Source organism: Vitis vinifera, chromosome 15 (genome assembly GCF_030704535.1).
Source record: "Vitis vinifera cultivar Pinot Noir 40024 chromosome 15, ASM3070453v1".
NCBI lineage: Eukaryota > Viridiplantae > Streptophyta > Magnoliopsida > Vitales > Vitaceae > Vitis > Vitis vinifera.
This window is the reverse complement of record NC_081819.1, coordinates 19,448,837-19,472,765: the sequence shown is the minus strand read 5'-3', so window position 1 is coordinate 19,472,765 and position 23,929 is coordinate 19,448,837. Positions and strand designations below refer to the sequence as shown.

Here is a 23,929-nt window from a genome sequence, read left to right as displayed (position 1 = left end):
AGCACAATATATATGTAAATCTAAAAGCTGATGGACTGCTGTATCAAAATTAACCATATATGTGAAAATTCCAATAATAACAAAATAACCTGACCATAATTACAGTTTTGAACCATTGTTCAGAAAACTTCCCGATCAATTGTTCATGGCAAAGAGCCATTTCATGTATGTCATTTGAACAATCAAACAACAACTCAATAGTGACAATCACAATCAAATTGAAAGTTTGGACTTCTGTTGAACCAGTTGGTAGATGGCATATTAAGCCCCAAAACCAACTTGTAAGAATAAGAATGATCACTTGGTTTTCTTTCTTCCACGTTTCAGGTTATGACATAATAGAGAGAATTTGGGAATGGATCACCACCACAAGTGTCTGATTACAAGAATGATCCAATAACTTGAAATCTTTCTTCATCTACATACTCTGCATAAAAGACATGAAATATGATACTTCATCCAATGGTTCAAGTTTCTTTCAGTGCTCCAGAACCAAAACTCCTATCACCAAACAAAATTTTTGGAGTCCACCTGCAACTATTAGTAGTCCTCAAAAACATATGTGGCTTCTTGATTATTCAAAATGATCATTTTTGCAGAGATTTCGGCTTTGTTTTAGTTTTTATCCCATTTCTTTATACTCCCAACAGCCTTTTTTTGGCTTAAATTGTGTACATGACCAAGCTCTGCCAAGAGCTAAACTTAAGCTCCTGATATTGTCTTGATTTATGACTATTTGTAGGTTGTTAGGAGATGAAAGTCAATCTAGTTGTCCATTCTTCTAGTCTGCAGTCTGAGAAAGTTGAGGATGAACAGGTTTTGGATGGTAATGATACTGAATAGTACATTGCATGAACTATTAAGAATCAAAGAAGTTTCTCAACTTTGTGGACTATGTTCTCTAATCGTTCATGCATCAAAAGGTTCTTTGACAAAACTACCGTGCATTAATTGCAACTAGATGACATCCACTTACTGATTATTGATGATATCTTTAACTTCCTTTATAATAGTTTTTCATTTATTGTCCTGTAAAATACTCATGTGTTTTCTTTATGTCTTAGACATACAAGTCCTTGAAATAAAACCATAAAACAACATCAAGAGAAGATTCCTTTGAACTGATATTTGAAGCTTACTTTCTCACAGCTAAGTTGATGGCTTATCTTTGCTGCAAATACGTGTTAATCACTTAAATGCCACCAATCTTTTTCTTTCTACGGCTTCCTGTTCAATGCAAACCAAAAAAAAAGAGTAAATGTGAGCATTCTGATGGCATGGAATGGAAAACAGATTCAAATATTAACTTTGAGGAAAAAAAAATGATTGATTAGGCAAATGGCAGTTATGATAATTTTTTAGAAAAATTAGCAACATTTAATTTTGGTGTGTTTGGCAAATCAATTCAGTGAATGAGACAGGAGAATATCACAAAACTCATAAATCCTTACAACAAGAACACTGATACAAGCTGATTCACACAGGGATCCCAAAAGAAAATGAATTGTAATGTGAAGTTGGTGGGCAAACAGATTTTGCCATAGTGGGTGAAAAAATAAATGAAGTAGGAGAATCCTTGATTCATTTATATCTTGACCATCTAGTGGAGGCCAGGAAAGAAGATGAAAATAAGATCATTATGTTCTGGCATCACCAAGGCAGATGTGAAAACACTTGCACAGAAATTATCTGCATGTATGGTCTCTTTTCAAAGATAATATGAAGTATTTTACTAGAAAACCATTGAGTTTCCACAGGATACCACTGAATGATCCATTAAAATCAGGCAATTGGAAGAGACAGATGCAGACAGGATGATATGAAACACACTTTTTAGATGTTCCAGAGCTGATTGCTCTCCACTATAACAAGCTAAAAAGACCAATGCAAGAGTGTGACCAAGAAGGTACTTGAGTAGAAGCTTACCAGCAGAGGTCTTGCTCCAGAGGACCTGAGCATCGATAACAGTAAGGTGTTTATCATCAAGCCGCTTCCACGTCTTGATAGACTTAACTTCTCCCCACCCTCCCTTCTCCCTTTCTTCCAAAGTTGCCAACACAACCCGAGCCCTCCGAGCCCATCCAGCTTTCCCATAGGCATGGTATCCGAACCCCCCAGCATAGCAAAGATGTATACCAAGTAGCTCTCCACAGAAGTCATTGAGATGATCATGTCCAGTGAACGCAGCCTTCACATCCCCTGCTTCCACCATGGTTGTGAAGAAGCCTGAATTCACAGAAGCAGAGCTGATGCCTTCTTGTTTTACACCCGTGAAGTTTGATGAGTCAAAACTCGCACATTCGGGCAACGGGATATGAAAGTATGCTAGACCTGGTGCAGCTGATTTCTGACCCTCCGGATTGCTCATGTATGCTCTCTGCATTAGAAAGGGCAGTGGTAAATGAACAGAGTTATGGCTTATAAGGCATAAAATCTATGATAATTCTACTTGAGGCTACGGAATACCCAATTGAATGGGCATGGTGAGGACCATAGAAATGGGAAAAATGCTCTCGGAAAACGCAAAATTAGTACCCGAAGCTTCTTAGAAGTGCGCTGAAACCAAAATTGCTGAGAGGGTTTGATCCAGCCATAGCCAGAGATAGAGGGAACCGTGGAGTAATCCCCGCTATCCAGGAAATAGAGATTGAGAACTGATTTGTTATGTAAACTAGAACCCTCAACCCCGCTAACCTCCAGATTATAGTTCCCAAAACCATCAATAATGTTAACCCCGGGGGGATTCAACTGAGACAGGGAGTGTTTCATGCCGACTATATATTTCATCACCCCTTCCCTTGAGAGAGTGGATTGCTGGTCGTGGTTGCCGAGAACAGCAGCCCAGGGTATGTTTGATGATAGCGCAGGTGCGAATGCAGCATTCAAAGACGCCACTGCATCTTTGGCGTCTTTTCCGTATATGTTATCGCCTGCATAAATCAACTCCAACTACAAGGCTTTAGGGGTTTTGGGGAAAATTCTTGGGAGATGGGAATTCACTCGGCTCTCTAATTTCCCAAACAGATGGTAAGAAACACAATAATAAAGAAAATGGAAGAAAATACCCGTGAAAACAATGAGATGAGGCTTCTCAGCTTGGATCATGCGATGAATGAAAGCGGAAGTGTTGAGGTCGGAGCAACCGCGCATCTGATTAGGGAGAACATTCTTGCAAGGGGTGGACTTGCCATCACCAAAGTGCATGTCCGCAACTTGTAGTATCTTGAACTGCCCCTCCTTGCTGAACCGCAATTGATTTTGTTCCTTGGAAACAGCTGCAGCCGCATCAGCCAACACATGGATCCCAGAAAACCACAAAGCAAGAAGCATCGCCTTCATCCAGTAACATGTTTTCTTCTTCCATGGCTGTGCCATTGTTTTTCTCCTTCTTTCTCTGGTTTTAGTTTCAGAGTTGACGTTCAATTAGGTCCTCCTCCACTGCTCCACTGCTTCGCATTAGTCACCACTCGCAGCCGCCTGCCTGCTAACTAGTACTAGTTATTAATTCCGCCACCTCCCTGCTGACTAGTATTAGTCATTAATTAATAATTCCTCTTAGCTGTCAGACCGTCGCCTTGGCCCCCCGGGGCCCGCACTGGGCCAAATTTTAAAATAAAATAAAATAAATTATATTTTTAGCTTTTGGAAAACAAAAAGAAAAAGCCACACTTGGATAGAGTACAATCATATTTCGATAAAATTCGTGTGGAATCAGATTCAATTTGTGTTTTGAAACCAATTTAATTATTTAATTCGAAAATCAATTTAATAATCATTATATTAATTATCCTAATTATAATCTCCATCTCTTCCATCTATATTTGATTTATTCAAATTAACAGGTGAATTAAATTATAAATATAAAAGGTTAATCATATTAACATTAACAAGTTAGAAAGAGTTTATATTTATATAATATTAAGAAATTTTTTTTCATCGTAAAATAGGAGATATTACAAACATCTTTTATATAAATACAAAATCCTATTTATATTTCACGGGATTATGAAATCAAACAAACACCCCATAAAGGATTAAATAAAATTTTACATCGGAGTTGAAAATTGACTTTGATACTATTTATAATGATCCCTAATTATATTTCACTATATCATGAAATTAAACAAATAAACACCCCTCATAAGGTTAAATAAAACTCTACATCAAGGTTGAGGATTGACTCTAATACTATTTATATTGATCCCTATTGAATCATATAGATATTATTTACTCTAAATTCGAAAGACATGAAAATTGATTATATTATGGTTTTCGAAGGTGTAAAAGATCATATTGACTTAAGAAATTTCCCGTAAGACTTAGAGAATTATTTAATAATTAAATTATATTTTAATTTATATCTTATCATTTGAAATGATGTAATTTAATCCAATGTGAGGCAGGAAACGAACCACGTCCAACGAGATGAATCCTACCTCAAGAGCTTCCCGGAAGTCGCAAGTGAGAGAAGTACATGAAATAAAGGCATCTATCTTAAATTCAAATGGGATAGATGACGTTGTTGTCTTTGTCTTGTTAATAATGCTTTCGAGATATATTATGTCCCCGTGGAAAGATATTCCTCATGAGGACAAGGCAGCATCCCACGGGTCCAAGGGACTTATAAGATTAACTTTAGAGATCAATGGCATGTCACATGTGATCCAACGGCCTTCAATTCAAGTGGCTCGCACAAAGGTATGACCTTCAGGTTTTAACTTTCAACAACCCAATCCCTTGCTTTGTTACTTAGTAGTTTGTACCACAAGGCTTCAAATTCCCTTTCTTTTCTTTACTTCCCAAAAGACAAATCTAACCCTCTTTTCAATGGCTTCATGTGCGTGGCTGACGTTGTATTCTAGTGTGCACAAACTCCATAGTTCATGAATTTGAAGATAACTGTTAGATTTCTCGCCAGCTAATTTGCTTGTCTTTGTAATACGCACACGCTAGCCTCGTTGAGTTTTTCATGTCCTGTGCAGTCTGTGATTGTTTTACTCTCTTCGTACCCTCGCTGTCGTCTGTCACGAGCACACGAGCCCAATGTCGGAACAAAAATGTCAATACCATGCCACATTCCTACCCAAAAAAAAAAAAGAGAAGGATTGGATCTATGCATGAAAATATATCTCCTTTTCTATACAGCTCAAGTCATCTTATTTAAAATATGTGAAGTCTAAACTGATTTGAAAATTAGTCACTAGCAACACCCAACCAGGCAATTGCCGGCTTCAGAGGGAAGATCTCCTGTGTTGAACAGTGGACACTTTAATCTTAGGTACACGCTTTTTTAAATTATGATAACTTATTAGATCTAGCACGGATAATATCTACACGGGAAAGAGCAAGTCATTACAAAATAGTATTAGATTGTTCTTTGGTGTGTAAGGATGTCCATTTGCCTAGTCTTATAATCCAATGACACGTGATAATAAGGCAACTTTCTTATACCTTGTATGTAATGAATCCTCTTAATCAGGTCAATCTTTTAAAGCATGCAATGATAAAATTAGTTTACCAAAACAGAATTGCTTGATTTCAACTCTTCAAGATCATGGGTTGCCGGTTTGTGTGGTGTGCACAGGAATAAGCATATCTTGAGTTGGTACGGAAATGGGATCCCCAATGGCTGGAGACAAGAGATTCATATGAGAAAACATAAGTAAGCGAGCCTCCGATTGAGCCTCCAAAGATAAAGGTACATGAACAGCCATTTGATCCCCATCAAAATCTGCATTGAATCCCTTATGAACTAATGGATGTAAACAAATAGCACATCCTTCCACTAAAATAGGTTGGAATGCCTGTATGCCTAATCACCCCTACTTGTGAACTCTAGAGGTCCAACATCCGTGTGACCTGAACACCAAGCAATGGCTAAGAAAAGGAATATGACCCTTAATTAAACTCATGCCAGTTGGGCATGGCTTGTGACTCTTGCAACAAAGCATTTTCCTTCGAATAAATTCAAGCTTCATAAATCACATCAGTTGGACCATGCTCTTTCTCTCCAATTTTTACCAATTGTGTGCCTTGGTTCGGCCAACTCCACATAGTGCATAGCACAGATACATGGCCTAAAAAATTGTTATAATAAATAATACCTTGTCTAGCAAATCAATCAAATTTTCTCTCGACTGATATGGAGTTTGAAAATGAATGACAGAGCTGAAGAAGGGAATAGCCTGTAATATCTTTGAGAGAGACACGGATCTCGCAGATTCTTCTAACTCAGGAAAAGATGCATAGTCATAATCAAAGGATGCAATTGATGATTTTATCATAGGTATTAGCAGGCTGCAAACACATGTGAGTCTATAGTCTATAACAAGGACACATTGTTGGAAGAAGCATCAAACCATGATTCTTAGGCATCATCGTTCTTTTCATTGTTTGGATATTACATCCCAAAGAGAAGATTCTAATTCTTTATTCCCATTTCCAACAAAGAACACGTGAAGATACAGACAGCTCTGATTTCCCTTTTAGAGATTTCATCAATAGGTTATAAGTCAACTAATGAAACAACCTGTTGGCGTTTTGTTCTGCTACACTAAGAAAGTGAACCTTTAAGGAAATTGTCATAGTAAACTGTTTTCCAAGTTGATGTGATCGGGGGTTACATCCCACAGCTCCCACCTATGTTGCACACAATATTCAACATGTGAAGTACCTTTACATGGCACGACGTGGGTATGTGTATTTGATATGTCTCTAACATGCTACTCTTGGAAGTGAACCAAATAGGCATGCCTGAAATAGAGGCGTATGCTTGGAGACTTGGAGTTCTCTAGAAGTACCCCAGTGTAAGTTAGAAGACCAATATCCAATGCGCTATGGTGGATTGGATCTTTGTTAGTGTGAGTTTCAGCGAGTTTCAGCGATCATTTGCCCGTGGACATATCAGCAATTCAATTTATATGATCTGTTTAGGGTAAAAGTGTTTAAAATTTGTGTGATGAGCCCCTATTTGTGTGATGAGCACTCCAAGCATTAAAGGCTCCACTTCACCTGTATCTCTCTCAAAAGCCTCTCCTTGATAGTGCCTTTGCAGCCTTATGACACAAGGGTTAGGGTTCTTATCCTGTCTTCTTTCTCTAACCCGATTAATTTGACTTGTCCAATTGGAATCTTTATTTAAATAAGCCTAAGGACTTAGCTAGTTGCACCGCTTACTTTCTTGTAAAGGATTATGATGATAAACGCTAATTCACAAGTGTACTCTCTAAAACAAAGCCTTAAATAATAAAAGAGTTAAAAACACAATAAGGACAAACTCATCATTCAACAAATATAAGAAACAAAATTCACAAGCACCCCTGATATCCCCTTTGTAGCGCAATAGGAATGATTCATGTTTCACGATTCAACAAGCTAAGTAAACAACTTGGTATATGTGAGTCAGGCTTGAGTTTTCAACATCATACTATTAGGATAAACTCAATAAAGTGAATTTTGTTCAAATTGATAAATGATAGTTTTTTCATTCATACTTTCATTCGTTCATGTACAGAGAATATATAGAGGGTAATCACCATTCTAAGAATGGGAAGGAATGATACAAGGAAAGAATGATATAAGGAAATAACAACTAATATCTTAATATCTCAACTTTCCTAATATCTCAATATTCCTAATATCTCAATATTCTTAATATCTCAACTTTCCTAATATTTAAACATTCCTAATATCTCAACACTAAATAATATAAGGAAAGAATGATATATGGAAAACATTTCTAATATCTTAACACTCCCCCTCAAGTTGGTGCATAGATGTCACACATGCCCAACTTATCTAAAAATTTTGAGAACACTTGACTTGAGACAGCTTTGGTGAGGATATCGGTCAATTGATCTTCTGATATAATCTTAGGCAATTCCACAAACAAAGTTTAATTGATGGTCAAAGATGACTTATTCTCAACCAAACTTGTGAAGACCTTTCTTAAGCATTTTGGAGAACAAAATAAGGTCCTTTGAATTCATCTTGATTTTCATCCTTGAAGATGGATGAATGACACTTTTGTATTGTGTTTGATATTCTTCCATAGGATTGTTGAAAAATGTGTCGAGCTTAGACTTGACTTTAATCCAAGGGTAGTAAACACGTGTTCTTGGAGCAAAGTTTAATTGATGGTCAAGGATGACCTAATCTCAAGTAAACTTATCAATAATTTCCTGAAGTGTTTTGAAGAACCTAACCTTATTTTCTTTAGCTTTGAAGGTGGATGAATGACAATTTTGTATGGTGCTTGATATTCTTCCACGAGCTTGTTGAAAAATGTTTGGAGTTTGATCATGACTTTTGAACCTTCATTTTTGGATTTAGCTTCTGGGTTGCATTGCCATTTTGAGAACTTGTCATGTTAAAAGAAAATAACACTTTTATTTAGAGAAGTTGGAGATTTTAGTTTAGAATCTATGAATTTGACTTCTTTAATACAAAGAGTTTGTTCCTTAGTTTAAAAAGATTGTCAAAAAAGATTTTTTTATTTTTATTTTTGCCATAAGCTTGATTTTTTTTTTTTAATACTATAGTTTAAGCTCTTATAGGATAGAAACAATATGCATTTTAGGTTCATGCTTTAAGGAGCATAATTGGAATGTCGAGGTTTGAAAACAATTGTGGTAAAATTTGATGTCATGCTTTTTTCATCATCACTGGTGAAAGTGATGGTTGCACAACATGTTGCACAATTGTGGCATTTGTTCTCAAATTGTTTTGCTCCCTTTATTTTTGTAGCATAGAGTGATGGATTTCTATGTATCTACATCAATGCAATTTGTGTTTCCTCAAAAAGTTGCAGCATTTCATAGATACCAAAGAATGAAAGTAAGCATTGTAGATTTGCTACTACCTCATCATTTTCCTTGGTTTTGCTCGACTTTATACCAAGAGTGTTTGAATCCGGGCGAGTACCTACAAAAGGTGGAATCCGTGCGAGTACCGAAAAACTGTCCGGACCACTACGGAAAAATGGTAGAATCAGTGTGAGCACCGGAAAATTGTTGAATTCGGGCGAGTACCGGGAAAAGGTGGAATCCGTGCGAGTACCTTAAAACTGTCCGGACCAATACGGAAAAATGGTAGAATCGGTGTGAGTACCGAAAAATTGTTGAATCCGGGCGAGTACCGACAAAAGGTGGAATCCGTGCGAGTACCGAAAAATTGTCCAGACCAGTACGAAAAAATGGTAGCATCAGTGTGAGTAGCGGAAAATTGTTTAATCCGGATGAGTACCGGGAAAAGGTGGCATCCATGCGAGTACCTTACAATTGTCCGGACAATTACGAAAAAATGGTAGAATCAGTGTGAGTACCGGAAAATTGTTGAATCCGGGCGAGTACCTACAAAATGTGGAATCCATGCGAGTACCGAAAAACTGTCCGGACCACTACAGAAAAATGGTAGAATCAGTGTGAGCACCGGAAAATTGTTGAATCCGGGCGAGTACCGGGAAAAGGTGGAATCCGTGCTAGTACCTTAAAACTGTCCGGACCAGTACGAAAAAATGGTAGAATCAGTGTGAGTAGAGGAAAATTGTTGAATCCGAAAGAGTACCGGGAAAAGGTGGAATCCGTGCGAGCACCTTAAAACTGTCCGGACCAGTACGAAAAAATGGTAGAATCAGTGTGAGTACCGGAAAATTGTTGAATCCGGGCGAGTACCGACAAAAGGTGGAATCCGTGCGAGTGCCGAAAAACTGTCCGGACTAGTACGGAAAAATGGTAGAATCAGTCTGAGTACCGAAAAATTGTTTAATCCGGGCGAGTACCGACAAAAGGTAAAATCCGTTCGAGTACCGAAAAACTGTCACTAATTTCTAAGCCCCAGTGTTAAGGATCTTAATGAAAAAGCCCTCCTAGGAATACCCTTCTTAAGTTCTATTTATCCGTTGTGGGTAGATAACCAAGGTATAAGAACTAAGCTTTTTGATAAGGAAATTCTTTTTGAATTTGCTAATCCTGTTGAAAGCATCACTCGTTGTGATCAAGAGATTAATCTTGTTAGAATTAATGATCCACCTAAGATTTTAAGTACCCAATTCATTCATAATCTCATTATAAATGATATTTTAAGCATTTCTTTATGCATTTCAAAATTTCAAATTGGGATTTTGAATCAAGATTTTTTATTAAAAATTGTTTTCAAAGATTTTGAAACAATTAAATATATAACTTTTAAGTATGATTTAATTAACTGGTATATTATTTTAAAATCTAAGTTTCAAAGTTACTTTATTAAAGGAGATTATTTCAGCCCTAATTAGCTATCTCGTGAATTTTGCAGGGTTCATGAGATCATGGCCCCTAAAAAGAATACCCAAGCTTCTAGCTCTCAAAAGCCCCAATCCAGTCAAGCTAACCAATCTCCTTCTACCCATAAAATGCTTTGGAGTCAACAAGTTGAAGAGGAAGAAGCACAACTTTTGGCAAAGCTTCATTCTTCTAAACCTATGCATGAATCCAGTCATATGTCTAACAAAATGTTGACCTTATACTATGATCCTTCTGATCATTCTAAACCAGTTAAGGCAACACAATATCCAGCTACCTCAGGGTCTCAGACCTTTAAGCAGGTTACTAAGGCTAATCCCTCTCAAAAGGAATTAGCAACAAGTTCTTCTTTTTCAAGCAAACAAATTGTGGTGGCTGCCAACCCCACACATCTTTCAACAAAATCAAGATATTGGCAAAATGATTTAAATCAATCTCTTTTGGTTATTGAAAGATAATTTTTCTCTGAAAACCCCAGAGAGATTGCTGCAAAAGCTTTTCAAGAAAATTTTCATTATCCCTCTGGTGATATTTTAAAAACAAGAGAGTTTTATGAAGCAGTCCTTATAGAAACTGGTTCTGTTAAGATTAAGCATAACAGATTTTAACGTTGATAGAATCAGTCTGTGAAAATGTCATTTAGCCATAATATAATATTTGATGGTAATAATATTACACAATGATAACACTAATTTCCATCATCCTCCCGAGGACTCAATCTTAAGGAGACATTTCTATCAGTGATATCATCTTGAATTGTTTCCAGTCAAGAGTATCTTCAACAACATCGAGTTCATTAAGATATTTTCTCATTTTGGGACATCGTATGTTCTTTCTAAGGTCATTTATTCTTTACCTTGGTTTGTGATCATTGGAACGCGGACAGGCCCTATCTAAGCTTAATATTTTGTTCCTTTAATTTCTCATTGTTTAGAAACCATCGTAGGTTCTATCTATGTTTATTCTTCATCCTTGTTGTTTTTTGTTACTGGACGCCATCTAAATTTTATCTAAGTTCATTTATTTGCTCTACTCGTTTTTCGTCATTGGGACAACTTTCTAGGTTCTATCTAAGCTCATTCCTTTTTTCCATTTATAACTAATCATTGGGACATGATCCTTTGGTTTTTCATCGTTTAGACACCATCTAGGTTTTATGGAAGTTTATTCTTTCTTCATTTGGTTTCTCATTTTACGACGACATCGTCGGTTCTATTTACAAATTTTCACGGGCAAATGATAAATTGGGCCTATTTCAGCAGTGTTTTCAAAAATGATATTTACATAGAATCTCATATTAGATTATTGATAGAAATGACATCTTTGATAACTGTTCTTCCTGAAACATGGATTTGTTTCATTAATAGTATAAATAAACTCACGTTGAAACAATCTCCAATGGTAATAAAAAATTAGATTATGGCTAAATGACATTTTCATAGACTGATTCTATCAACGTTAAAATCTGTTATGCTTAATCTTAACTATTATATGTTAAAATCTTATTATACATCACACTGATGGTGTAATGGGTTATCATTTACACAATGATAACATTAACTGTTCTTCATCTTTTCCATCATTGATAACTATTGCTGCTTTGAATCGAAAATAAAAATGATATTTGATGGTAATAAAAAGCATCATCACGTCTAACTTTTGTAAATGATAGGCTCCATTTTCACATGCTTTAGACACTATATAGGGTCCTTCCCAGTTAGCTTGTAACTTCCCTGCGCCTATTTCAGCAGTGTTTTCAAAAACTTTTCTAAGTACTAGCGTACCATTTTTGAAGCTTCTGGGCTTCACTTTGCGATTGTAATGCGTTGATGCCCTTTGTTGATAGTCTGCCATACGGATGGCTGCATTTTCCCTCACTTCATTTGTCCAATCAAAATTTCTCCCTAATTCCGTGTTTGCATCATTTTGTTTTGTTGCATCAGTCCGGATAGTAGGAAGACCGATTTCAGTAGGAATGACTGCATCCATTCCATATGCGAGGGCGAAAGGAGTGTTTCCTGTTGGTCGTCCGGGTGTAGTTCGATAGGCCCATAGTACGCCGGGTAGCTCCTCCACCCACTTCCCTTTGGCTTGTTCATGCCTTTTCTTTAAGGCATTGATTAGGGTCTTGTTTGTGGCTTCTGCTTGGCCATTGCTTTGAGGATAATGCGTGTGGAGTATGAATTCCGGATGTTTAGTTCCGAACATAAATTCCTAAATGCAGTGCTGTCAAATTGTGGACCATTATCAGCTACAATAGTTTGGGGCATTCCAAAACGACAAACAATGTTTTTCCACACGAACTTGGTGACATCTTTGTCTTTGATGGTAGCATATGCTTCGGCTTCTACCCATTTACTAAAGTAATCAGTGGCAACAAGGAGGAACTTCTTCTGGGCAGGTGCTGCTGGAAGGGGTCCTACTATGTCCATGCCCCACTGCGCAAAGGGCCATGGGCCTGAGATTGACTTCAACATTGCTGATGGCATATGTGGAATGGGGGCGTAACTTTAACATTTATCACATTTCTGGACATATGCTGCCGCGTCTTTCTTCATTGTTGGCCAATAGTATCCTTGCGAATGAGCTCTATGTGCTAGAGATCGTCCTCCGGAATGATTTCCGCATATTCCCTCATGCAATTCAGCTAACACATACTGGGACTCTGAATGCCCTAAGCACCGAAGGTAAGGTCCCGTGAAGGATCGTTTGTACAGGTGCCCCCCAATCAGTGTGAAACGGGCAGCTTGCACCCGGATTTTGTGCGCCTGTTTAGTATCTCCGGGTAGAATCCCTGTCCGGAGATATTCTGCAATGTTATACGTCCATTCTTGATCGTCTGCTTGATTTGCCTCAATGGTGTTGCAAGCGGAGATTTCTTCGACAGAGGGATTGGCTTGCACATGTACAGGCAATAGAATGGCTTCTTTGATTGGGAGGGAAGCAGCTACGCCAGCCAAGGCGTCAGCGCGCCCATTGTCAGTTCGCTTGATTTTTTCGATTGTCCATTCGGTGAATTATTGCAAGGTGTTTCTTACTTTAGCCAAATATCGCGCCATGCATGCGTCCTTGGCCTCATATTCCTTCTGGACATGTCTTACCACGAGTTGTGAATCGCTGTAGATCCGGAGTTTGGAGACGGATAGAGCAAGAGCGAGGTCCAATCCGGACAGGATAGCCTCGTATTCTGCTTCATTGTTAGATGCAGAGAATCCCAGCCGGATGGCTTGCTCCAGATGTTCCCCAGTTGGGGACTGTAGTACGAGCCCCACTCCGGAGCCTGATGAGCGTGAGGCTCCGTCAACTCGCAGAGTCCACCACTCTTGCTCACTTGAGTCGTGGTGTTTAAAATTTATATGATCCCAATGAGCCTATCATTTACAAAAGTACCGAAAAATTTATCGTTTTCTAACAAGGAAGGAAAATTTTAATGATATTTGATTTTTTTTCATTTATTCAATAATGCGATTGAGTATGAGAAAATCATTTTTTTTAACTTTTTTTTCTTAATACTTTCCAGAAACCAAATATAACCTTAATTTTGTTTTCCTAAAACTTTTCGCCAGACAACCAAACAACGTAAAAATATTGTAAATTTTCTTTTCCTTTTTCTTATGTTTTTCCTTCCTATTTTCTTTTTCTCAAACTCTCATGAAACCAGATGTAGCCTTAGGGAAATGCTAATGTCCTCAACACTATTTTGTTGAACAAATGTCGAAGCAGATGAAAACTTTGATGTACTGTTAATAATCTAAGAATTGAAATGTAGTCATAGAAAAAAGGAAATAAGAAGGGAAAAAAAAAGACGAAATGAAGGAACAAGGTCAATAAATCAGCATAATAAATACACATCAATCGAAAACAAATCCTGTTGTATAACCATGATTTAGGGTTAACAGATGAATATATGACTATATTTTGAATATTAGAGCAGGTAGAAAGGTTTTAATTCTATTTCTTTTTCATTCTTACAATGTACCCCTTGGTAAATGGATTTTGTTATTTAGACATATGACACTCGATTTCATCACAGATCACCTTATCATAGTTAAAACGGAAAATACTTTCTGGGAATGTTCTTGCAGGAACTCGTGAATTTGAAGAACCTGTTTGAAATTCTCGGGGGCTCAGTGTGATATTGGCTGGTCAAGAATGGTGATTTGAAGTCAATCATTTTTAGCTGTATGGAATTCACCAAAACAGATCATATAGCATTATCCAACAGCACAATATAAATGTAAATCTAAAAGCCGATGGACTGCTGTATCAAAATTAACCATATATGTGAACATTCCAATAATAACAAAATAATCTGACCATAATTATAGTTTTGAACCATTGTTCAGAAAACTTCCCGATCAATTGTTCATGGCAAAGAGCCATTTCATGTATGTCATTTGAACAATCAAACAACAACTCAATAGTGACAATCACAATCAAATTGAAAGTTTGGACTTCTGTTGAACCAGTTGGTAGATGGCATATTAAGCCCCAAAACCAACTTGTAAGAATAAGAATGATCACTTGGTTTTCTTTCTTCCACGTTTCAGGTTATGACATAATAGAGAGAATTTGGGAATGGATCACCACCACAAGTGTCTGATTACAAGAATGATCCAATAACTTGAAATCTTTCTTCATCTACATACTCTGCATAAAAGACATGAAATATGATACTTCATCCAATGGTTCAAGTTTCTTTCAGTGCTCCAGAACCAAAACTCCTATCACCAAACAAAATTTTTGGAGTCCACCTGCAACTATTAGTAGTCCTCAAAAACATATGTGGCTTCTTGATTATTCAAAATGATCATTTTTGCAGAGATTTTGGCCTTGTTTTAGTTTTTATCCCAGTTCTTTATACTCCCAACAGCCTTTTTTTGGCTTAAATTGTGTACATGACCAAGCTCTGACAAGAGCTAAACTTAAGCTCCTGATATTGTCTTGATTTATGACTATTTGTAGGTTGTTAGGAGATGAAAGTCAATCTAGTTGTCCATTCTTCTAGTCTGCAGTCTGAGAAAGTTGAGGATGAACAGGTTTTGGATGGTAATGATACTGAATAGTACATTGCATGAACTATTAAGAATCAAAGAAGTTTCTCAACTTTGTGGACTATGTTCTCTAATCATTCATGCATCAAAAGGTTCTTTGACAAAACTACCGTGCATGAATTGCAATTAGATGACATCCACTTACTGATTACTGATGATATCTTTAACTTCCTTTATAATAGTTTTTCATTTATTGTCCTGTAAAATACTCATGTGTTTTCTTTATGTCTTAGACATACAAGTCCTTGAAATAAAACTATAAAACAACATCAAGAGAAGATTCCTTTGAACTGATATTTGAAGCTTACTTTCTCACAGCTAAGTTGATGGCTTATCTTTGCTGCAAATACGTGTTAATCACTTAAATGCCACCAATCTTTTTCTTTCTACGGCTTCCTGTTCAATGCAAACCAAAAATAAAGAGTAAATGTGAGCATTCTGATGGCATGGAATGGAAAACAGATTCAAATGTTAACTTTGAGAAAAAAAAAATGATTGATTAGGCAAATGGCATACACCTGATGGCAGTTATGATAATTTTTTAGAAAAATTAGCAACATTTATTTTTGGTGTGTTTGGCAAATCAATTCAGTGAATGAGATAGGAGAATATCACAAAACTCATAAATCCATACAACAAGAACACTGATACAAGGTGATTCACACAGGGATCCCAAAAGAAAATGAATTGTGATGTGAAGTTGGTGGGCAAACAGATTTTGCCATAGTGGGTGAAAAAATAAATGAAGTAGGAGAATCCTTGATTCATTTATATCTCGACCATCTAGTGGAGGCCAGGAAAGAAGATGAAAATAAGATCATTATGTTCTGGCATCACCAAGGCAGATGTGAAAACACTTGCACAGAAATTATCTGCATGTATGGTCTCTTTTCAAAGATAATATGAAGTATTTTACTAGAAAACCATTGAGTTTCCACAGGATACCACTGAATGATCCATTAAAATCAGGCAATTGGAAGAGACAGATGCAGACAGGATGATATGAAACACACTTCTTAGATGTTCCAGAGCTGATTGCTCTCCACTATAACAAGCTAAAAAGACCAATGCAAGAGTGTGACCAAGAAGGTACTTGAGTAGAAGCTTACCAGCAGAGGTCTTGCTCCAGAGGACCTGAGCATCGATAACAGTAAGGTGTTTATCATCAAGCCGCTTCCACGTCTTGATAGACTTAACTTCTCCCCACCCTCCCTTCTCCCTTTCTTCCAAAGTTGCCAACACAACCCGAGCCCTCCTCGCCCATCCAGCTTTCCCATAGGCATGGTACCCGAACCCTCCAGCATAGCAAAGATGTATACCAAGTAGCTCTCCACAGAAGTCATTGACATGATCATGTCCAGTGAACGCAGCCTTCACATCCCCTGCTTCCACCATGGTTGTGAAGAAGCCTGAATTCACAGAAGCAGAGCTGATGCCTTCTTGTTTTACACCCGTGAAGTTTGATGAGTCAAAACTCGCACTTTCGGGCAACGGGATATGAAAGTATGCTAGACCTGGTGCAGCTGATTTCTGACCCTCCGGATTGCTCATGTATGCTCTCTGCATTAGAAAGGGCAGTGGTAAATGAACAGAGTTATGGCTTATAAGGCATAAAATCTATGATAATTCTACTTGAGGCTACGGAATACCCAATTGAATGGGCATGGTGAGGACCATAGAAATGGGAAAAATGCTCTCGGAAAACGCAAAATTAGTACCCGAAGCTTCTTAGAAGTGCGCTGAAACCAAAATTGCTGAGAGGGTTTGATCCAGCCATAGCCAAAGATAGAGGGAACCGTGGAGTAATCCCCGCTATCCAGGAAATAGAGATTGAGAACTGATTTGTTATGTAAACTAGAACCCTCAACCCCGCTAACCTCCAGATTATAGTTCCCAAAACCATCAATAATGTTAACCCCGGGGGGATTCAACTGAGACAGGGAGTGTTTCATGCCGACTATATATTTCATCACCCCTTCCCTTGAGAGAGTGGATTCCTGGTCGTGGTTGCCGAGAACAGCAGCCCAGGGTATGTTTGATGATAGTGCAGGTGCGAATGCAGCATTCAAAGACGCCACTGCATCTTTGGCGTCAAATCCGAATATGTTATCGCCTGCATAAATCAACTCCAATTACAAGGCTTTAGGGGTTTTGGGGAAAATTCTTGGGAGATGGGAATTCACTCGGCTCTCTAATTTCCCAAACAGATGGTAAGAAACACAATGATAAAGAAAATGGAAGAAAATACCAGTGAAAACAATGAGATGAGGCTTCTCAGCTTGGATCATGCGATGAATGAAAGCGGAAGTGTTGAGGTCGGAGCAACCGCGCATCTGATTAGGGAGAACATTCAGGCAAGGGGTGGACTTGCCATCACCAAAGTGCATGTCCGCAACTTGTAGTATCTTGAACTGCCCCTCCTTGCTGAACCGCAATTGATTTTGTTCCTTGGAAACAGCTGCAGCCGCATCAGCCAACACATGGATCCCAGAAAACCACAAAGCAAGAAGCATCGCCTTCATCCAGTAACATGTTTTCTTCTTCCATGGCTGTGCCATTGTTTTTCTCCTTCTTTCTCTGGTTTTAGTTTCAGAGTTGACGTTCAATTAGGTCCTCCTCCACTGCTCCACTGCTTCGCATTAGTCACCACTCGCAGCCACCTGCCTGCTAACTAGTACTAGTTATTAATTCCGCCACCTCCCTGCTGACTAGTATTAGTCATTAATTCCTCTTAGCTGTTAGTCCGTCGCCTTGGCCCCCAGGGGCCCGCACTGGGCCAAATTTTAAAATAAAATAAAATAAATTATATTTTTAGCTTTTGGAAAACAAAAAGAAAAAGCCACACTTGGATAGAGTACAATCATATTTCGATAAAATTCGTGTGGAATCAGATTCAATTTGTGTTTTGAAACCAAATTAATTATTTAATTCGAAAATCAATTTAATAATCATTATATTAATTATCCTAATTATAATCTCCATCTCTTCCATATATATTTGATTTATTCAAATTAACAGGTGAATTAAATTATAAATATAAAAGGTTAATCCTATTAACATTAAAGAGTTCATATTTATATAGTATTAAGAAGTTTTTTTCCGTCGTAAAATGTGAGATATTACAAACATCTTTTAAATAAATACAGAATCCTATATATATTTCACGGGATTATAAAATCAAACAAATACCCCACAAAGGGTTAAATAAAACTTTACATCGGAGTTGAAAATTGACTTTGATACTATTTATAATGATCCATAATTATATTTCACTATATCATGGAATTAAACAAATAAATACCCCTCATAAAGTTAAACAAAACTCTACATCAGGGTTGAGAATTGACTCTAATACTATTTATATTGATCCGTATTGAATTATATAGATATTATTTACTCTAAACTCAAAAGACATGAAAATTGATTATATTGTGGTTTTTGAAGGTGTAAAAGATCATATTGACTTAAGAAATTTCCCGTAAGACTTAGAGAATTATTTAATAATTAAATTATATTTTAATTTATATCTTATCATTTGAAATGATGTAATTTAATCCAATGTGAGGCAGGAAACGAACCACGTCCAACGAGATGAATTGCTACCTCAAGAGCTTCCCGGAGGTCGCAAGTGAGAGAACTATATGAAATAAAGGTTTCTACCTTAAATTCAATTTGATGTTGAATGGGATAGATGACGTTATCGTCTTTGTCTTGCTAATAATGCTTTCGAGATATATTCTGTCTCCGTGGAAAGATATTCCTCATGAAAACCTAAATAAGATAATTGGTAGGAAAATCAAGTCATGTGACCCTGAGGACAAGGCAGCATCCCACGGGTCCAAGGGACTTATAAGATTAACTTTAGAGATCAATGGCATGTCACATGTGATCCAACGGCCTTCAATTCAAGTGGCTCGCACAAAGGTATGGCCTTCAGGTTTCAACTTTCAACAACCCAATCCCTTGCTTTGTTACTTTGTAGTTCAACAACCACAAGGCTTCAAATTCCCTTTCTTTTCTTTACTTCCCAAAAGACAAATCTAACCCTCTTTTCAATGGCTTCATGTGCGTGGCTGATTTAACTTTTGTATGTTGTATTCTAGTGTGCACAAACTCCATAGTTCATGAATTTGAAGATAACTGTTAGATTTCTCGCCAGCTAATTTGCTTGTCTTTGTAATACGCACACGCTAGCCTCGTTGAGTTTTTCATGTCCTGTGCAGTCTGTGATTGTTTTACTCTCTTCGTACCCTCGCTGTCGTCTGTCACGAGCACACGAGCCCAATGTCGGAACAAAAATGTCAATACCATGCCACATTCCTACCCAAAAGAAAAAATGAGAAGGATTGGATCTATGCATGAAAATATATCTCCTTTTCTATACAGCTCAAGTCATCTTATTTAAAATATGTGAAGTCTAAACTGATTTGAAAATTAGTCACTAGCAACACCCAACAAGGCAATTGCCGGCTTCGGAGGGAAGATCCCCTGTGATGAACAGTGGACAGTTTAATCTTAGACAGCGAGAGGGACAATGACATGGAAATCCACCTCAACGGCCTTGTTTTTTAAACCAATCTTCCTTTCTATGACAAGGATTATTATTATTGTTTTTTACTTGCCGTGCTGGATTTCATTTCTCTACACTTTCATGTGGAACAAACGGAGAAGGCACTTTATACATGTATACCGTGAACTCATCTTAATTATGTACACACTTTCTTAAATCAGGATAACTTATTAGATCTAGTACGGATAATATCTACACGGGAAAGAGCAAGTCATTACAAAATAGTATTAGATTGTTCTTTGGTGTGTAAGGATGTCTGTTTGCCTGGTCTTATAATCCAATGACACATGATAATAAGACAACTTTCTTATACCGTGTATGTAATGAATCTTCTTAATCAGGTCAATCTTTTAAAGCATGCAATGATAAAATTAGTTTACCAAAACAGAATTGCTTGATTTCAACTCTTCAAGATCATGGGTTGCCGGTTTGTGTGGTGTGCACAGGAATAAGCATATCTTGAGTTGGTACGAAAATGGATCCCCAATGACTAGAGACAAGAGATTCATATGAGAAAACATAAGTAAACGAGCCTCCGATTGAGCCTCCAAAGATAAAGGTACATGAACAGCCATTTGATCCCCATCAAAATCTGCATTGAATCCCTTATGAACTAATGGATGTAAATAAATAGCACATCCTTCCACTAAAATAGGTTGGAATGCCTGTATGCCTAATCACCCCTACTTGTGAACTCTAGAGGTCCAACATCCGTGTGACCTGAACACCAAGCAAGGGCTAAGAAAAGGAAAATGACCCTTAATTAAACTCATGCCAGTTGGTATGGCTTGTGACTCTTGCAACAAAGCATTTTCCTTCGAATAAATCCAAGCTTCATAAATCACATCAGTTGGACCATGCTCTTTCTCTCCAATTTTTACCAATTGTGTGCCTTGGTTCTGCCAACTCCACACAGTGCATAGCACAGATACATGGCCTAAAAAATTGTTATAATAAATAATACCTTGTCTAGCAAATCAATCAAATTTTCTCTCGACTGATATGGAGTTTGAAAATGAATGACAGAGCTGAAGAAGGGAATAGCCTGTAATATCTTTGAGAGAGACACGGATCTCACAGATTCTTCTAACTCAGGAAAAGATGCATAGTCATAATCAAAGGATGCAATTGATGATTTTATCATAAGGTATTAGCAGGCTGCAAACACATGTGAGTCTATAGTCTATAACAAGGCCACATTGTTGGAAGAAGCATCAAACCATGATTCTTAGGCATCATCGTTCTTTTCATTGTTTGGATATTACATCCCAAAGAGAAGATTCTAATTCTTTATTCCCATTTCCAACAAAGCACACGTGAAGATACAGACAGCTCTGATTTCCCTTTTAGAGATTTCATCAATAGGTTATAAGTCAACTAATGAAACAACCTGTTAGCGTTTTATTCTGCTACACTAAGAAAGTGAACCTTTAAGGAAATTGTCATAGTAAACTGTTTTCCAAGTTGATGTGATCAGGGGTTACATCCCACAGCTCCCACCTATGTTGCACACAATATTCAACATGTGAAGTACCTTTACATGGCACAACGTGGGTATGTGTATTTCATATGTCTCTAACATGCTACTCTTGGAAGTGAACCAAATAGGCATGCCTGAAATAGAGGCGTATGGTTGGAGACTTGGAGTTCTCTAGAAGTACCCCAGTGTAAGTTAGAAGACCAATATCCAATGCGCTATGGTGGATATGCGCTTCATTTTACTCTACTTTTTAACTGGAGATAAGTTGAACATTTGAAAATTCAGCAGTGTCCATATGACTTATGATTTGGAGATTAGGTGAACCTGATACCTAGACACACGCCAATCAAAATCATACCCCCTTATAGTCCTGTATGATTAAAGCTTTCATAAGAACAGCAACAGAAAATCCAGCCTACAAAACTTCTTCTAGGAAGTTTACCATTGCACCTTTGGGTTCAAAGACACTAAGCAATCGGGTCTGGATCTAAATTATTCTTGCAAAACATTCCAATCAAACCATCTACCAAGAGCTACAATTTCAATGCTTCCACTTTGTTACCATTTTTTTTTTTTTTTTTTTTTGTTCTTTTCTTTTGGTGTCACTCCATCTATGTAAAAAAATTAATCCTTTTTTGAGTTATAAGCTCTAAGAAGTATCATAAATCTTGTTCTGCCTTGCAAATTCAGATGAGAAAGGAACTTGTCTATAATAAAAGCAGAAAGGATTTGTTCGATTTCATACAAGGAACTAAATAGCTGCACTCAAGTAAAATCCATACTTCTACCAATAAGTTACACATTACACAAATTGCTGAGCATACCAAGAAAGGCAAAATAGATAGATGATGCAGACAAATAAAGAAAATGCAAACAAGAGGAAATACATCAAGTATTCTTATCTTTTCCTCCTGCTGGAGATGACTTGAACCAAGGTATCCACACTGATGTTGTCTTCTGGTACAACCTGTAAGCTTCAGCCCTGTAATCCTGTTTCAGCATTCGATTCTCCACAAGAATGGTCACATATGCTAGGCACATACTATTGATGAGAGACCCAACAAAGGTCCATCCATGTCCCAAATTCCATCCAAAGATGACTAGTCCCCACCACCACAACTGCTCCCCAAAGTAGTTTGGATGGCGAGAATAGCGCCACAAGCCCTTGTCAAGATTGGGCACAATAGGCATTCCGAGCCCTTTCAGTTTATCATTTCTAGTTACAAAATTGTGGAGTTCTGTGTCAGCATGATAAGCAACAACGATCCCACAAACACAAACTGCCACTGCAACCACATCCCAAATATTCCATGGCTTATCAACCGAATGGACAGCATAAAATGGAAGACATACCCCAATTAGAAAGACCTGAAAGGTTTAAACAAGCAAAAGAAAATCACTCCCTTATCTGTCATCTAAAATTCATTCAGGCAATTCATCAAACAGTTTGTCTTGAATTTACCTGCTGAGAGAGGTAGATCGCAAAAAATGAAACCCACCACCAGTTCTTGCCATACTGATGGCGCATATCTGTAAATCTCCAGTCCTCCCTGACACCCCACTGCCACCTTTCTCGCCTAAAGTAGTTGTGGGAAAGCCGCATGCTCCACGCCCAAGTCATCAAGATCACAACCCTGGACCTCCACCAGTCATACTGGGCCAAAGGATGGGTCGCATAGTAATGAACAAGCAATACTGGTATCACCGTCCAATACAAATCTATCATCTGCACCCAACCAAAACCAACAACAATGTAAATGGAGCTAGAGAAAAAGAAAGACTTCTAAAAGGGAATGCAACTCTGATTCTGGAGATGAAAGTACTGAGAAAACCCACCCAGTGGCTAGACTGCAGAAGACCAATTACCCAGAAGAGCAAATTGACATTGACGAAGAAGAAGGCGTTGGCCAAAAGAAGAGGATGGTGTAAGCACCATGTCCACAGAGCAGAACTGGTACTATTCCCATTTTGGTAATAGTGGTTAAGGAATGAAAGATAGAAGAGTATGGAGGGAAGAGGGGTCACCAATGCTATCACTACATTCTTCAAATTACCCATACTGTCTTCTGATGGTTGCCCCTCTCAGGAACAATCAAACACCAAACCCACCCACATACCCAAAATGAGGCCCTTTTATAGTTTCTTTTTTTTTTTTTTTTCATATTAAAAAAAAAAATCAATTTCATCAAATAAATATTTCCAACACTTTCATATCAAAGAGATGAAGGTGGGTCTCAGGTAATTAGCCTTCATCATTGTTTGATCAATCGGATTCCTAACAATAATCATTCAGCGTGTCATGTAAAGCAGAAAGCATATAATCAAAAGAAGGTTACCTATCTGTAATGATGTCTGCAGCCGATAGTGGTGTGCCTAATGATATGCTTGAGTCCCCCTTTCACATGGCACCCGCGGTTTGAAGCATGGTCCCCCCGTCCCCCTCGACCACTCTTCTTCCTCCTCCATCCTCCCCGCAATCTATGCAGAGATAAAAAGCAAAATCTATCCACAGCTGCCACGCCTGGGTGGAGGAGCCATAATCGCT

General features: G+C 37.7%; 3 protein-coding genes across 7 annotated transcripts; all 3 read right to left on the bottom strand.

Moving 5' to 3' along the window:
• Positions 1-36: 36 nt before the first annotated feature.
• On the bottom strand, positions 37-3,594 carry LOC100257439 (probable inactive purple acid phosphatase 29). Of its 3 annotated transcripts, none has more exons than XR_009467796.1 (5): positions 3,066-3,594; positions 2,536-2,930; positions 1,927-2,377; positions 1,140-1,227; positions 37-501 (listed from the first exon to the last, which is right to left on the bottom strand). XR_009467796.1 is itself a non-coding variant. In XM_002269872.5 (4 exons), exons 1-4 carry the CDS (start codon positions 3,373-3,375, stop codon positions 1,193-1,195), a joined length of 1,191 nt encoding a protein of 396 aa, XP_002269908.1. In that variant the 5' UTR covers positions 3,376-3,594; the 3' UTR covers positions 1,000-1,192. The 3 variants fall into 3 exon arrangements, 1 of the variants encoding a protein (XP_002269908.1); XR_787770.3 differs by having other exon boundaries at positions 37-427; XM_002269872.5 differs by lacking the exon at positions 37-501 and having other exon boundaries at positions 1,000-1,227.
• A 10,945-nt stretch (positions 3,595-14,539) lies between these two features.
• On the bottom strand, positions 14,540-18,035 carry LOC100264419 (probable inactive purple acid phosphatase 29). 3 transcript variants are annotated; one of them, XR_009467833.1, is made up of 5 exons: positions 17,583-18,025; positions 17,053-17,447; positions 16,444-16,894; positions 15,643-15,730; positions 14,540-15,004 (listed from the first exon to the last, which is right to left on the bottom strand). XR_009467833.1 is itself a non-coding variant. In XM_010663235.3 (4 exons), exons 1-4 carry the CDS (start codon positions 17,890-17,892, stop codon positions 15,696-15,698), a joined length of 1,191 nt encoding a protein of 396 aa, XP_010661537.1. In that variant the 5' UTR covers positions 17,893-18,035; the 3' UTR covers positions 15,493-15,695. The 3 variants fall into 3 exon arrangements, 1 of the variants encoding a protein (XP_010661537.1); XR_787768.3 differs by having other exon boundaries at positions 14,540-14,930; XM_010663235.3 differs by lacking the exon at positions 14,540-15,004 and having other exon boundaries at positions 15,493-15,730; positions 17,583-18,035.
• A 4,040-nt stretch (positions 18,036-22,075) lies between these two features.
• LOC104881860 (uncharacterized protein C594.04c) lies at positions 22,076-23,851 on the bottom strand. The gene is made up of 3 exons (XM_010663238.3): positions 23,221-23,851; positions 22,847-23,110; positions 22,076-22,752 (listed from the first exon to the last, which is right to left on the bottom strand). Exons 1-3 carry the CDS (start codon positions 23,440-23,442, stop codon positions 22,273-22,275), a joined length of 966 nt encoding a protein of 321 aa, XP_010661540.1. The 5' UTR covers positions 23,443-23,851; the 3' UTR covers positions 22,076-22,272.
• Between the last annotated feature and the right edge of the window lie 78 nt (positions 23,852-23,929).